Genomic DNA, 16,036 nt, shown 5'->3' with positions numbered 1-16,036 from the left:
CAAACCTCGAATTATGATAGATTTTATGCATACCGTTAGCATAAAATCGTGCCCCTAGAAACAAATTCATTTTGGGTTTTAAAGCGACCGAACTTGCATCTCAAGCATGTAGAGCTGAGTCTTAAGGTCAATATTGTATTACGTGGCCTAAGAATGACCTGCCCAAGACGAGCTCGCTAAATATGCTAATTTGTCGAGACTTTGAACATGCCCTTCTCAGATCAACTCGGGTAAAAACTTTGACATGTGATGCATAGACCAAATTAACGATTTGTTCGATCTTTCTCATTTATGAAATAAGATGGTACACATGTCGCTTGTTGAATGCAGAAGACCAATTCGGACGTATCGTCTACAATACACCGTGCTCAGTGATCTAGATCGATGCTACAATTACATGAAGCTTATGTATAAAATTTACACTTTTCATGCTCATGTGGATCTTGCATCTCTTGATTTTTCATATTTATGTATAAAGCTTTGAGCTCTTCTTGTGTGTATTATTTACGATTAAATATAGTAAGAAGCCTATGTATTATTGCAATTCATATAATTTTCATCATCCATCTTCAAATCAAATCAGACTTATAATGAAAATTTGAAGCCCAAATATTAACAAATTGAAATTAGACTTTTATTTCTAAGCACTTGAGACTGTTTAATGTTTTCGCATATCAACACTTAATGTTTTTAAAAGTGTCGAATAATATATTTATCTATAGCTGTTGTGATTATTGATGATGCCGAACATATAATATATTTATTTTATAATGTATATGAGATTTTTTTGATCACTTTAGATATATTATTTATAAAATTAACGAAATTTAAGGTTAATAGTTTGTGTTTTCAAAATCTTAAAATAAGCGCTTTTACATCACAATTAAAAATCTGAGGCGTTTTTCCTTATGAGAAAGTGAAAAATACTTTAATCAATTCGTCACTTTTTTTTAATGATTCGTGTTGCTTCATTTTCAAGTTTGAAATTTTACAAAGAGTTATTCCATTTTTTTTTGGATAAAAAGCTCCGCGTACAGAAATATATTGATAAAAGTCATAAAGACTTGAATTACAAAATTTAGCTCAACGAAAAATTTCAAACTTCTTAAAAAAGAAAATCACAAACACAATCACAATAGTACAACAAGAGTAGTGGGTTACCAGTCTTTTCAGGAAACACGTATTACCACTTGTCGCCGATTACATTCTAGGAAAACTTGCGTGATCGAGATCCACGCCCAACAAAACAAACCATATCTTAAATATAAGGTTTAGATCTAAAGAATGGAATTTAAACCCACACTGATTTAAGATTCGGTTGTACAAAAGTTAGATTCATGTCTAGATTATTTAAATAAATAAATAAGAAAAAAAAACTTAAATTAGAGACGTTGTCTACCGATGTTGTGCGCACGACGGAGACGGGCTCGTTGCGGTGGGGACGACGACGATTCTAAGCACCGGACGGTAACTGCGAAGGCATGGAGACAAAAAAAAAAAAGAGAAACACCTTCCCCGAAGTTGAGAGTCCTCTTAGAGCATCTCCAATGCAAGCAACCAAAGTTGCTTTGCTGTTTATGTGTAATTGCCACATCATTTTTATGGTTATGTGTATAGTAATGATTATGGCATCATAGCCACTTTTGGCACCGATGTTTTTCATTTTTCTCATAAAAAGTTAATAAAATATTAAATCAATCACTACTTTCGTTTGAGTGAGACCCAACTCAATTGTAAAATATTATTTTTTAGTACATGTAAAACAACTTTAGTTGCTTGCATTGGAGATGCTCTAATGGTTAAAACCACCGGAATCTCCTGGCTCAAAGGAGATGATGGCAATAAAAAATTAAACTCTAGTTTTTCTTTTGTTGGGAAGGAGAAAAGAGATCGATGCTAGGATTTTTTTTTATTTTATAATAACAATTTTTTTATAGAGTTATTTCATGTTAACAAAATCGAATTTAACTGTTTTTTTCTTTCGTAAAAATATTTAAAATTGATAATTTTTTCGAATCAATCATAACACTGGCTCTAAAGATTTTAGTTTAAATTTTATTTCATTAAAAAAATAGTTCATTAGTCTGCAAATAAACGTTTTTGTTAATTTAATTTATTGGGGGCTGGTGTACTATTTTTTTTTTTAATAAAATAGATATTGAGTTTTGTTTTGTTTTTTGTTTTTACCTTGAGTTAGTTTTTAAAAGATGATGACTATTAACTATTTGACTTATCGCCCCTTTAATTTGTACTGTTCGATTAAAGTTAACTGGAAAATCCGGTGAAATGGGTCAAAATCCGAGTAGTACGTGAACCAACCAACTAAAACCCGTCCCGTTAACCGACCCGGTTAGTATATCGGTTCTCTTCCGTTTCCTCTCCCATCATCGGAGAATTGGAACCCAGTAAGTTACTCATAGTTCATTGCCTTTCATGTGTTTGTTTCCCTGCTCTGAACAAATGAATCTCTTCTTGCTTATCCTTTCTTGTTACCCGTTTGGTTGTTAGATGTGTTTCTGTTTAGCTGCCTATACTTGCATTTTCCCTACCTCCACTCTTTACCAGTATAGAATATAGATTAGCTAATGATTTTCTGTTCTAAGGGACAAAGCTCGAGTCTTTTTTTCTTTCATGAATTCCTTATTCCTTCATGTCCAACATTTGGGTCTCAAATCACCCTTCAAACTTACTTCCTCGTACTCATTTCACACACATTTCGACCCAGACCCGCGCGTCCAGAATTTATTGTCGCTCCTGCGAATTTATTCGAAGCGACTCGTGTGTGTGAAATCCATCCACGCCAACATCATAGCCAGCGATTTTTCGAAGCACCAATTTCTGGCTTCAAGACTTGTTGCGGCTTACTGTGACCTGACTGCTTTGGGTGTTGCTCATAGTGTTTTTGCCCAATTCAGTCAACCCAAAACCATCTTATGCAATTCCATGATCCATGGCTACCTGAGGAACGAGCGGCACGGCGAGGCTCTCGGCTTGTTCAGGACGATGATGCGGTCTCGTGATTCAGAACTCGACAGTTACACGTGCCATTTCGGGCTCAAGGCGTGCGTTGGGCTGTCGGACTACGAAACGGGCTTGGAGATCATAAAGCATGTCGTTGATCGAGAAATGGAGAGAGAGAAGTTTCTCGGGAGCGCGGTAATCGGTTTCTTGATGAAATTCGGTAAGACTAGTGATGCGAGAGCAGTTTTTGATAGGATGGTGGAGAGAGACGTGGTGTGTTGGAATTCTATGATTAGTGGCTATGTACAGGCTTGTCGGTTTCACGAGGCATTTGACATGTTCGAAGAGATGCGCCGTTGCGGGGTTACTCCGAGTCCGATCACCGTGGTTAGCTTGGTCCAAGCTTGTTTGAGAAGCGGGGATGTGGAACTCGGAAAGTGTGTTCATGGTTATATCGTTGGAGTTGGAATAAGAGATGATATTTTGGTTCTTACCTCGTTGATCAATATGTACTGCAATGTGGGCGAGATAGTGAGCGCTCGCAGGGTCTTCGACGCAATGCCGGTGAGAAATTCGGTTTGCTGGAACACGATGATTTCTGGGTATGTTCAGAACGGGATGGTTATCGAGTCTATTGCCCTGGCTAATCGACTACTTGATAGCGGTGGCGAATTTGACTCGAGAACGATCGTAAGCCTTGTTCGAGGCTGTTCTCAGACCGCTGACCTGAAAAACGGGAAGATTCTTCACGGCTGTGTCTTCAAGAGGGGCTTCGAATCGAACGTCATTTTATCTACTGCGATTATTGATCTGTATGCGAAATGCGGTGCTTTGAATATGGCAAGTTTTGTGTTTCAGAGCATGAAAAAGAGGAACGTGGTCACTTGGACGGCCATGCTCGTGGGATTGGCACAGAACGGGCATGCGAATGAAGCCCTAAACATGTTCTGCGAAATGCAAAACGAAGGGATTGTGGCCAATTCGGTGACTCTTGTCAGCTTGGTTCATTCTTGTTCCCAATTAGGCTGTTTGGGAAAGGGAAGTGCTTTTCATGCTCATTTGCTTCGTCGGGAATTTTCAGCCGATGTAGTTCACAGGACCGTTTTGATCGATATGTATGCGAGATGTGGGAAGATCAAGTATGCAGAGTCTATCTTCAGCGAAAGCTTGGTTTGCCGAGATATCATTCTGTGGAACTCGATGATAACGGCCTATGGGATTCACGGTCACGGCGAGCGAGCCATCGCTGTCTACAGAGGAATGATCGAGGAAGGGATTAAGCCAAACGAAGTGTCGTTTCTTTCTCTAATAGCCGCTTGTAGTCACTCAGGGCTCGTGGAAGAGGGAATCAAGCTCTTCCAAATCATGGAAAGCGACCCTAATATCAGGCTCAACGAGAAGCACTACGCGAGCATCGTGGATCTCTTGAGCCGGGCCGGCCGTTTCGAAGAAGCCGAGTCGTTGGTGAAACGAATGCCGTTCGAAGCCGGAAGTTCCGTCCTTGAGGCTCTTCTGAACGGCTGTCGGACCCACAAGAACGTCGCTTTGGGCGTGAAAACCGCTGATAGGCTGCTCTGTCTAGACTCTGCAAATCCCGGGGTTTATGTCGTTTTATCGAACATCTACGCTCAGGCAAAGAAATGGGACGCCGTGAACAACGTTCGAAATCTCATGAGGACGAGCGGGCTGAAGAAAACGCCCGGATATAGCTCCATCGAGGTCGAAAATCTCGTACACACCTTTTTCGCGGGGGACGATTCACATCCAAACTGGGCAGAGATTCATCAGTATCTAGAGAACTTGAGGCTGGAAGTAGAGGCATGTGGTTACGTTCCAGATACGAGTGTTGTTCTTCGAGACGTGGATGAGCCGATGAAGATCAAGTTGGTGTGGGGTCACAGTGAGAGATTGGCCATCGCGTTTGGGCTTTTGAGCACTCCGACGGGGACTCCAATCAGGATCACTAAGAACCTTCGTGTCTGCGTGGATTGTCACAACGTTACCAAGTTCATCTCGAAGATAGTTCAGAGAGACCTTATTGTGAGGGACGTAAATCGTTTTCATCACTTTTCCAACGGGAAATGCTCTTGTAACGATTATTGGTGAGAAGGGTCTGCTCAGAAAGGGCGTACGGCGTTAAACTTGTGGAGATAGAAAACAGACATTCTCATAAGTGTTTCGTTGATGCCACGAGACTTCGGGTACAAGCATAACAAAAACCACTATGAGGAGGTCCCAGAACTTCCTGTTCAACAGCATTCAGGGTTATAAGTACAAAGTCTACATTCACTATCTCAAAGGTTATTTCTCTTCACTTGTGCTCAACTGTTTATTTATCTCGTCCACTTGTGTTCAACATGGTGTTGGGGCTCCTGAGATTCTGAAAGAAATTATTTTTTTACTTGACGCATTCAAACATGATATCAAAACTACATTGTAATCCGCTTTTCTTGCCAGTTTGTCCCTAGTATTAAAGCGTCTAAGATTGTAAAAAGTGCTCTCACAACAGTGATTTTTCAGAATGTGAGAAGTTGAGAAATCTATATTCCGGACAAAGGGACGAGAGCAGGACACCTCTGAGGGAGCTATCTCTCTGCACTGTGGCTTTAAATTCCTCAAACGAAGCTTTTCTGTCACTTTTGGCACCCATGAGGTCAAACGTCTCATCCACTTTCCTTGGCTCCCTCATGTTTCTGGGAAGGAACTATTCAGGTAAGGCCTGCAACACAATTTTTTGCGTAAATATATATGAATGAGAAAAAATAAGAGATGTTACTCATTCTCACCCTGGTGAAGCATTGGAATCTATCTGCTTCATATCTTAGTAAAAGTAAACTTAAAACTGTCTTACTGCTAACTTTGTTGAGGACCCGCATTTTCATGAAATGAAGCCTGAGATTTTGGATCTCGTTCTGTGAATGGAAGGTCAAGCAGGGATTTGAGCTTTTTGGTCCTGAGAAAATGGAGCTTTTAGATTGCATGTATTCTGCTTCCATGTCTGCCCTACACTCGAGAGCTGCTTTCGTGTTAGAATGGTACGCTCACAAACTCAAGAAGCTTGAACAAACCAAAATGTCTATATTGAATAGGCAACTCAAATATATTGTAATATGTCAAAAGATTGATAGATTCACATTTAAAAGGCAACTCAAATATTGAATTAGGGACACATTTTTAGCATAAATAATATATTGTGATGATTTTACACAGAACTGTATATTTTATCCTATAAATAATGTTACCGACGCGCTCTTAAGACCTCATCCAAATACTAATGAAAGTGTAGAAACTACGGGTGTCAATAGAAAAAGTACATAAAAGTCAATATGCAAACCTTGTCTAAAGACGATTCAAATAAGCTTTTCATTAATCATAACAAATGTTTAATGTGATGTCAAATTCCATGTTAGGGGTGAGATTAGATATCAACAAAGATCAAACAAGCCCGCTGTAGATATCTATGAATCCAAAGAATTGATCAAAACCAATTATTTATGAATAAAGAGATCTAGAGGGTGCATCATCATCATATTAGGCCATGGTTTCCTTGTTGAGGAGTGGAAGTTGAAGGGAAGACAAAAGGGTCTCCAAATGGATTAGTGGAGCCTAAATGCAGTTGGTGATATTGTTGTTGATCATGATGATGAGGTGTCATCATCCCCATTTCTTGATATTGATATTGATATTGATGCGCCGCCATCTGGACGTTGGGCGGGGGAGCCACGCCGTTGGACATCACAAACGGGTCCCGTTGGTCGAAAGGGTTTTGAATGCTCGCCGCCCCATGGCCGTACCCCGCGTTCTGCATCTGTAACTGCCTTCTCGCTCCTTCGTCCTCGTACAAGCTGTCTAGTAGTAGCTTGTTAAAACCGCCCCCCTAATCAGATAAATAAATAAGTTAAGGAAATTCGAGTGTGTAAAATTTTGGACATGCTTTTATGATGTAAAGAGCGCTAACAAGACATGTCAGATCGTTGTCAATTAATTTCACATGTTACCTCATTATAATTAACTAGTTAATATTTGAACGACCCAAGTATGTGAGTGTGTTGATGTTGATCAGTACTTAATTTGGTATCTAGATTCGGATCAAGCTCAAACAATCAAGCACTAATTTAAAAAAGAGAAATAAATTTCATTTTTGCCTTCTGAACTATAGCACATGTAACAATTTATATCTTACATTTTTTTTTCTTACAATCGTTCCCCTCGAATTTTACAAATGTTTTAGTTTTTTGCTCCTTCTATCTATTTTTTTTAATAGAGTTAGACACGTGTCAGCATATAAATGAGTTTGAAATATAATTTAACAATATACCCTTAATATATGTTATTAATAGCTTTTTTTTTTATTATTCAAAATACTAATATTAATATATATTGATAAAAATTCAAAACATCCACTCTATCTCTTTTGAACATACAAAGAAAAAAAATTGTACATAAAAAAAAAAAAAATCAACGCCCTAACACTTCGAATTAATGACCCCATTTTTTTGATTCTTTTTTGTTAATTATCTTTAAAAAATTATAATGTTCTCCTGTTTGTGTTTAAAAAAAATAATGAGAGAGTAGTTTATGTTAAATATTTATTTTTAATATTAAAAGTGATTAAAAATGAAAAATATGATTTAAATATTTATTTTTAATATTATAATGATAAAAAAAATGAAAATTCGATTTTGACCTTGAGTTATGTTAAATATTTGATGGAAGACTTGTTTTGAACAAACAAAAAAGTTCGAGGAAAACGGCTCATAAGAAAAAACAAAGTATGATAGAGGTTGTTAAAGGTGCTATAGTTTAAGGGGCAAATATGAAATTTATCTTTCAACTTAAGATGAAAGAGCTCAAAGAACGACCATGTTGATTAAAATGTTAGAAATTCAACACCAAATAGTTTACCATTCGCGTAGTGATATGTAAAATAAAAATTATATTTAGATTCTTTTAATTTATAGGATTTTACCAGAAAATCAATTGGCAATGAGAAATGATTCATAGAATTTATTTATTAACCTAAAATTTAAGCGTATAGATGCAAAATAGCCATTTAAAACTAGATAATTTGCAAATAATCCATATTTTAAGAGTAAAATAGTCAAATATGTAAATGAAAATAGCAAAAGTTGTAATTTTTTTATTTATTTTTTATTTTATAAAATAGCTAAAGTTTGACACTGTCAATCATTTTTTTTATACATGTATAGATCAAAATTTTAAAAATTTGCAATTAGTCTGTGTTAATAATTTCTCTCTCTCTCTCTCTATATATATATATATATATATATATATATATATATATATAATTATTAACACAGACTACTTGCAAATTTTTAAAATTTTGATCGTTTTACTAATTTTTCAAAAGTATTGATTATTTTTTATAAATTCACTCATCTCAGTTGACTGTTTATACTAATTTCTAAATAGAGTAAGCTAAGCAATTGGCTTAGCCAAATAAAAATGATAATGATGATAATACCAATTGGCTATCAAGCACAGTGCTAGTATTGTTGCTTGGCGTGGTGACCAACGCTAATTCCCAACCCGAAGACCCGAGAAGATCATTTAAACCCGGAGTTGTGGATTGCGGATTAGTCCCTGCATAAGCAATCATTTTGAAGAGGGCATGAGAGATCAGAGTTATCAGAGATATAATTTTATTCGCTTTAAGATACAATACACTATGATATATTAGTCCCTACCAGGTGGGATTATAGCCAGTGCCAAAGCATTGTTTTCTTCTAGTTCTGCGACTTTTGGATCGATTACTTCTTGCAGACCCTGAACCAGGAAAAAAAAACATTGGATGTACAGTATATGTGACAGTAACGTGTAATAACTTCGCACGCATATATATTGTATTTTTCATTATTTTGCTAGTATTCACATAATTATTTATTTACAATCTTTTAGAAAAATATAATCAGAATTTTATTCAGATAAAATTAGTCAGTTCAGTTTTTACTATTTTAATTATGTGCATAAATCTAACTTGTTTAAACCAGGGATTTAAAAACAACGCGAAATGCCAACCATTTTCTGGAAAATTTTGTTTTATATATTTCCCCAGCCAACATCTAATAAATAAAAATGTAATCACATTTCGGTCAAAAATTCAATTTTTTTTCTTTAAATAAGTAGCAACAAATTTCCATAAATCAGCAATTTTAAAAAAATTAAGTCGAAATTGATAAATTTTGAAAAGTTTGGTGAATTTCAAATTATCTTTTTTTTTTTCAATTCCTCTAAATTTCATTCTGCATTTATTTTGGCAACCGATATTTTCGTAAATATTGAATCCATCCACCGAAAGTTTAATCTTCAACTTAACACAAATTCGATGGACTAATAAAGAAAATACATAATCATAAACGGTTTATGGTTTTGCGATCGAAGGAAACTTACTAGCAAGTCCGAGTCCTCGAGGGATATCAAGGGCAGAGCCGGAGTCTCTTCTTTGGGCTCTTCATCATTTGCTTGTGTGTTGACAACCGGCGTGTTTTCCTCCTCAACTTGCTCTACTTTCCCTTCGCTTTGCTCTGTCTCATCCAACTTCTGAGACTGGTTATCCGAATCAGCCTCTTTGTACTCCTATTTTGTAATCATCCAAATTAAAGAGGAATAATTATTTCTTTTTTAAATAGACCTACACAGTTTTAGTTACTTTACTATAGATATGAATTTAAGTAAAATAATAACTTCAATTTATTCGTACCAGACGACTATTAACCGAACCCGATTGAGGCGCTTCTCGGATATATTCCTCCATAGTTGATAGAAAAGATGGAGGTGGCTGATTAAATATGAGTTACTAAATCAGTAAATAAAATATATAATTTTTTAGTGATAGAATCTTCACATTGCTCCTTCTTTGTATTAATATTTTGAAAACGCATATAAATTTGTACCTGTCTTAATGTTGGAAACTGAAAATTTCTAGCAAGCTCTAAACCCTTGCAATACTCGTAAAATTCGGCAAGATTTTCAGCCTGAAAGAAGATATTATAAGTAATTGATGATTAACATGATAAAATTATGACTAGATTAGGGAGAGTTGTTCTTAACCTGTTGACCAGCTCTTCTGTAAATATCAAGAGCCTTGACCGCGTCATGTCTTGTCATATCAAAGAACTGATGGTCAACAAGGATATACAACATGAAATTAACGAATTAGAATAACTATCCTTGGAGAAATCATAATAAAAAAATTTCAGAGTTTTACCATGTCTACTAGATTTATAATCCCATCATTGATGGCACAGTAAATTTTGAAGCTTTCTTTCAGTACCTGAATAGAAAAAAAAAAGGAATTATAACTGTACGTTTGAACTTTGTAGAATAGTGTAACGTATCTGAAATTGTAACGCGCCAATTACATTTGATCCAGCGTTCCTATTTTGGCAGCTTACTTATTTATTTATTTATTTATTTTAAGTTTTGTATTCTAAAACTAAAGGATGACTCAAAAGTAGTTATTGTGTTAAAATAGTTGGTCAACAGTGATATTTGGACTACGATTAACATCACATAATTACATTATATTCGATCTGTTTGGTTTGTTTATCACTTGCATGGTCGCCATAAATTTCATTAGCATCAAGTCTACCAAATTTTAAGGTACTCGAAGGGGACGGAGATTTAGCTAGTTCTAAAAGTCTACTTTCGGATACTGACCACTAGTACTTAGAAGAAAGAGAAGAAGATGTCAATAACCAGAGACGGAGTCAGAAATCTAAACTAGGGCGTTGATGCAAAAAAAAGTTTATGGGGACAGATTTGTAAGTTTTTAAGATAAAAGAATTAAAAAAAAACAACTACCGTACATGTGGTTTCGTGCCTGTCGATAATGTATGAGGATTACCAGTAGTTTTGCACGATGTGAAGAAAACCGTTGTGCAAAGTGTATTTTTATAATTCCATCACGGCATAATACTGATGAGTATAGTATATTTTTTCTTGAAAAATCATATGGACTAGATCACTTTAAATGTTATCTAATCAACGTTTTAAATATATATAAAGTTTAACCACATTTAGTGAAGCGATCTCATTAATTGAATAGTATTTTACATGATTGTCCTTAGATTTTCATACACTAATTTTTTTTTTTTATATACGTTAATTTTAATAAATGATTAATTTATCAAAATATTTATTCCTTAAAATCAAGTTTAAAATTAACTAAATAACTACTGCATCCTTTTTTCTTCTTTGTATGACAATTTGCTCGACCATGTTTTAAAAATCATTGCGCATGTGAAATTCGCCACAAATGTTTTTTTAGTGTCTATTATTTGTGCGATATTTGAAAAACGGCGACGCAAACTCTTCTGCAAGCCCTTCTCAAGACGTCTTTTAGGATTTTTGAGCAAACGGCGACCATATTTTTTTTTATTACCACGTTGTTTTTAATATTAGTTGTTGCGCAATAGTGCGAAATGTAATCAACTATATATAATTATTGGTATTAGTGACTACAGAGAAAGGAGGCAGTTTGGACCTAGTTGGGGCTAAAGCCCCCTTCAATTTGTTTTTAATACTTTTTAAGCAATTTTGAAAAAATTTCTTTTTATTTTACCTTAAAAATTTATAAACCAGCCCGCCCTTGAATTTTTCTTACACTTTAGCCTCCCTTAATTTACATTCCTAGCTCCGTCCCTGAGTGACTAACATAGCTCAAGGGATATTCATGTCGGAAAAACAAGGTTGAAGCAATATATCAACTCTTGGATACACTCTATCGTGACAACAAGGCTCCTATTTGACTCCATGTAATTTGACTCGAGATATCAAGTAGCCAACATCTTGGCCGCCTATTTTAGTCACGTGTAGTCAAGTCTCGGGCATGTTTAATATATATACACCAACTTAATATGGTGTTAGAATAGTTGCCTTATCATAACTGATCGCCTTATATTATTGAAAAATCTCACGGATTAGGTCACTTGAAACACTGGATTTGCAATCTAACCAACGTTTCAAACATGTTTGAAAACTAGCTACTTTTAGTGACATGACTTCATTAATCAGATAACATTTTACATGATTGCCGTATCATTTTTATACATTAATTTTGGTAAATGGCTAATACAAAATAATTGAAACGTTAATTAGTTCCTTAGAATCAAGTTTAAAATTGGTTAGATAGCTATGGCGCCCTATTTTGTTAGCCGTACATCTACATGTTTGGTTTATTTTCAGTATTCTGTCATTCCAGCATTTATTTAAAAGTTGGGTTAGATTTGATTTTTTCGGGTAAGAAAGATTGAAGTCTAACTTGACCTAATCAAAATTGTCTATGTATACCGTGTGGGTGTACACGGATTTAATAAATCATTTAATAATAGTATCGTGTAAATTATCTCTTCAAACATATAGCAATAATAGTGATCAACACGCAAATATTTCGAATGCAAGAGTACATACCAGGGCTAAAGCATATTGGACGACGTAGTTGTTATAAGCCCCTCCTTCAGGCTGCAAAACTGAACAAAATTAGAGAGCTCGTGGTTCTAAAAAAACTAATTATTGAATTCTAATTTAGTTTAGCATAAATATCAAGACCACTGGCTAGGAATTTCATATCTATCATTAAATTTTGAGTTCATCCTTAACCAATACCTGGCACCCGATAAGGCGATAAAGAAGCTGTTGCAAAGCGGGAAGTTGATCCAACAGCTCGATCCGACCCAACATCCGTGTCCTATTGTGTACCTGTTCACACCAAATCAACCGCATTCCAAATTCTCCGAAGATGAAAACAACATTATTAGATTTACAATAAAATCATTCGAATTTTATCCCCGACCTTGGAGGCTCCCGGGGCATGTTTTGTAAGGCGTTCGGTCTCAATGTCGTATTTCAAGATTCTAAAGCACTCCATCCGTTCTTCTAGATATAGCGCGTATGTTCGCACCCAACCCGAGCAATCCCAAGCTGCAAAAGAAAATTAATTATTTATTTTGTTTATTGAGAAATAAATTCGTTTGCCATTGTGTTAACTTGTGATGCAAGCAATCAATCATAAAGTTAATTAATCAATTACCAAGAGGGCTTGAGTCATCTTTAAAGTTGGATATTTGGAGTATATGTCCCCTGAATGAAAAGTTCATTAGCTCTTCTCTAAAAGTTGGATCACCTTCTCGCAATGTCCTATGAATCACAATCAATGCCTTAATGGCAACCTGTCCATATATATTATATTCAAAGTTAATGATTATGTTTTTTTGGGTTTCAAGATCATGTATAAAGGAGTAGATATTACTAGTAGAAGAAAAAAAATTACAATCCAATTTCGTGTTTTTGCCAATCTCTTGGAGATTGCGTGAATGCAATATGCCACGTCTGCCCGCGGACGCACCACCGATGTTGCAGAAAAAATTTCTGTACAAAAAAAAAAATCCAAATTGAAGAAAATTTTCAAATGTCAAATGTACGTGTATTAAGTGATTGAATGTGCTAAATGAAACATAATTTAATTTGTAACACATTCATTGTTGACAAAATATGTATTAGAATGTTTTAGCTTAGCCACCGATAAATAATCCATTGTGTATAGAGATCTGTAAAATTATCAATAATTCAATTAAAATAGGAACAGAAACGATGTATGTTAGGTGTATAATGAACTCACTTCGAACGTGGCGCTCTTTTGGAGGGCATTCAACGTGATTTGTGGCTTTGACAATGGCAATATCCAAATCCTTTAAGATTTATTAGAAAACATAAATTCATTTTCAAAGAGATGAAAATAATTAGAAACGTGAACAATTTTTCCAGAAAATAATCGTAAGAGATATGAAGAAGAAGAAATAAAAGGTAATTATGAAGATCTTGTAAAAAAAAAACTTGTACCTTGAATTCGCTGTTGACCTTGGCAAGGCCAACCTTGGTGGAGTCTTTGAGAGCTCCATAGGCCTTTCTGAAGCTTTGAAATGTTCCCATTAAATAATCGATGCAATTGCCAGAGCTTTTGTTCTTTGCATTCGGTTATAGAGAGAGAATAGAGATATAATGATAATATTATTTATCGAAGTGACAACGACAACAACCTCGTCATTTCATTCCAACAACATAAAACAAACCAACAATTCTCTCCCTCTCTCTCTTGCCAGAATATTCGCAACACCCAACACGTCTCATAACCATTTCATTTCAGTATTTTTCTTTTTAATGTATGTTTATTTTAAATGTATATCATTCGATTGAGTTGGAGTTCCATATCTAAGCTTATACAATTCCATGAAAATAGGAGTTGCCTTTCTGAAGCTCATGAACCAACTAAAACCCGTCCCGTTAACCGAGCCTGTCAGTATATCGGTTCTCTTCCGTTTCCTCTCCCATCATCGGAGAGTTAGAACCGAGTAAGTTACTCATAGTTCATTGCCTTTCATGTGTTTTCCCAGCTCTGAACAAATGAATTTCTTCTTGCTTATCCTTTCTTGTTACCCGTTTGGTTGTTATATGTGTTTCTGTTTAGCTGCCGATACTTGCATTTTCCCTACCTCCACTCTTTACCAGTACAGAATATAGATTAGCTAATGATTTTCTGTTCTAAGGGACAAAGCTCGAGTCTTTTTTTCTTTCATGAATTCCTTATTCCTTCATGTCCAACATTTGGGTCTCAAAACACCCTTCAAACTTACTTCCTCGTACTCATTTCACACACATTTCGACCCAGACCCGCGCGTCCAGAATTTATTGTCGCTCCTGCGAATTTATTCGAAGCGACTCGTGTGTGTCAAATCCATCCACGCCAACATCATAGCCAGCGATTTTTCGAAGCACCAATTTCTGGCTTCAAGACTTGTTGCGGCTTACTGTGACCTGACTGCTTTGGGTGTTGCTCATAGTGTTTTTGCCCAATTCAGTCAACCCAAAACCATCTTATGCAATTCCATGATCCATGGCTACCTGAGGAACGAGCGGCACGGCGAGGCTCTCGGCTTGTTCAGGACGATGATGCGGTCGCGTGATTCAGAACTCGACAGTTACACGTGCCATTTTGGGCTCAAGGCGTGCGTTGGGTTGTCGGACTACGAAACGGGCTTGGAGATCATAAAGCATGTCGTTGGTCGAGAAATGGAGAGAGAGAAGTTTCTCGGGACTGCGGTAATCGGTTTCTTGATGAAATTCGGTAAGACTAGTGATGCGAGAGCAGTTTTTGATAGGATGGTGGAGAGAGACGTGGTGTGTTGGAATTCTATGATTAGTGGCTATGTACAGGCTTGTCGGTTTCACGAGGCATTTGACATGTTCGAAGAGATGCGCCGTTGCGGGGTTACTCCGAGTCCGATCACCGTGGTTAGCTTGGTCCAAGCTTGTTTGAGAAGCGGGGATGTGGAACTCGGAAAGTGTGTTCATGGTTATATCGTTGGAGTTGGAATAAGAGATGATATTTTGGTTCATACCTCGTTGATCAATATGTACTGCAATGTGGGCGAGATAGTGAGCGCTCGCAGGGTCTTCGACGCAATGCCGGTGAGAAATTCGGTTTGCTGGAACACGATGATTTCTGGGTATGTTCAGAACGGGATGGTTATCGAGTCTATTGCCCTGGCTAATCGACTACTTGATAGCGGTGGCGAATTTGACTCGAGAACGATCGTAAGCCTTGTTCGAGGCTGTTCTCAGACCGCTGACCTGAAAAACGGGAAGATTCTTCACGGCTGTGTCTTCAAGAGGGGCTTCGAATCGGACGTCATTTTATCTACTGCGATTATTGATCTGTATGCGAAATGCGGTGCTTTGAATATGGCAAGTTTTGTGTTTCGGAGCATGAAAAAGAGGAACGTGGTCACTTGGACGGCCATGCTCGTGGGATTTGCACAGAACGGGCATGCGAATGAAGCCCTAAAAATGTTCTGCGAAATGCAAAACGAAGGGATTGTGGCCAATTCGGTGACTCTTGTCAGCTTGGTTCATTCTTGTTCCCAATTAGGCTGTTTGGGAAAGGGATGTTGGATCTTTTATCCAATATGTTGGATCTTTAATCCAACGTTGGACTTATATGTTAAATAATTATGTATTGTAAACTGTTAATAAAGATGGCCCGTTAAAAGTGATCTAA

General features: G+C 36.4%; 2 protein-coding genes and 1 pseudogene across 4 annotated transcripts; 2 read left to right on the top strand and 1 right to left on the bottom strand.

Annotated features, from left to right (window-relative positions):
- The first annotated feature begins 2,367 nt into the window (after nucleotides 1–2,367).
- Nucleotides 2,368–5,679, top strand: LOC149378735 (pentatricopeptide repeat-containing protein At3g26782, mitochondrial pseudogene; annotated as a pseudogene). Of its 2 annotated transcripts, none has more exons than XR_016294056.1 (2): nucleotides 2,368–5,261; nucleotides 5,482–5,679. The product of XR_016294056.1 is annotated as a pentatricopeptide repeat-containing protein At3g26782, mitochondrial pseudogene, transcript variant X1 (transcript). The 2 variants fall into 2 exon arrangements; XR_016294057.1 differs by having other exon boundaries at nucleotides 5,471–5,679.
- A 798-nt stretch (nucleotides 5,680–6,477) lies between these two features.
- LOC149378734 (putative clathrin assembly protein At5g57200) lies at nucleotides 6,478–13,911 on the bottom strand. The gene is made up of 15 exons (XM_089603166.1): nucleotides 13,822–13,911; nucleotides 13,601–13,670; nucleotides 13,253–13,350; nucleotides 13,013–13,151; nucleotides 12,776–12,903; nucleotides 12,589–12,681; nucleotides 12,394–12,444; nucleotides 10,190–10,255; nucleotides 10,033–10,098; nucleotides 9,876–9,956; nucleotides 9,683–9,760; nucleotides 9,373–9,558; nucleotides 8,670–8,748; nucleotides 8,447–8,565; nucleotides 6,478–6,838 (listed from the first exon to the last, which is right to left on the bottom strand). Exons 1-15 carry the CDS (start codon nucleotides 13,909–13,911, stop codon nucleotides 6,488–6,490), a joined length of 1,695 nt encoding a protein of 564 aa, XP_089459292.1. The 3' UTR covers nucleotides 6,478–6,487.
- Nucleotides 13,912–14,865: 954 nt separating this feature from the next.
- On the top strand, nucleotides 14,866–16,036 carry LOC149378733 (putative pentatricopeptide repeat-containing protein At3g05240). The gene is made up of 2 exons (XM_089603845.1): nucleotides 14,866–15,925; nucleotides 16,014–16,036. Exons 1-2 carry the CDS (start codon nucleotides 14,866–14,868, stop codon nucleotides 16,034–16,036), a joined length of 1,083 nt encoding a protein of 360 aa, XP_089459971.1.

Source organism: Urtica dioica, chromosome 12 (assembly GCF_054948205.1).
Source record: "Urtica dioica subsp. dioica isolate 48M chromosome 12, U.dioica_male_clone48M_v1_H2, whole genome shotgun sequence".
Lineage (NCBI taxonomy): Eukaryota > Viridiplantae > Streptophyta > Magnoliopsida > Rosales > Urticaceae > Urtica > Urtica dioica.
The sequence above is the reverse complement of the archived record's forward strand: the minus strand, read 5'-3'. Positions and strand labels throughout refer to the sequence as shown.

Excerpts from the sequence above, each read along its gene's own strand:
- LOC149378734 (XM_089603166.1), bottom strand. The coding sequence starts at position 13,911 with ATGGGAACATTTCAAAGCTTCAGAAAGGCCTATGGAGCTCTCAAAGAC. Across the intron at positions 12,904-13,012 it reads AGATGACTCAAGCCCTCTTG|CTTGGGATTGCTCGGGTTGG; the intron begins GTAATTGATTAA and ends TTTCTTTTGCAG. Across the intron at positions 12,445-12,588 it reads ATCGCCTTATCGGGTGCCAG|CCTGAAGGAGGGGCTTATAA; the intron begins GTATTGGTTAAG and ends TCAGTTTTGCAG.
- LOC149378733 (XM_089603845.1), top strand. The coding sequence starts at position 14,866 with ATGATCCATGGCTACCTGAGGAACGAGCGGCACGGCGAGGCTCTCGGC. Across the intron at positions 15,926-16,013 it reads AGGCTGTTTGGGAAAGGGAT|ATGGCCCGTTAAAAGTGATC; the intron begins GTTGGATCTTTT and ends CTGTTAATAAAG.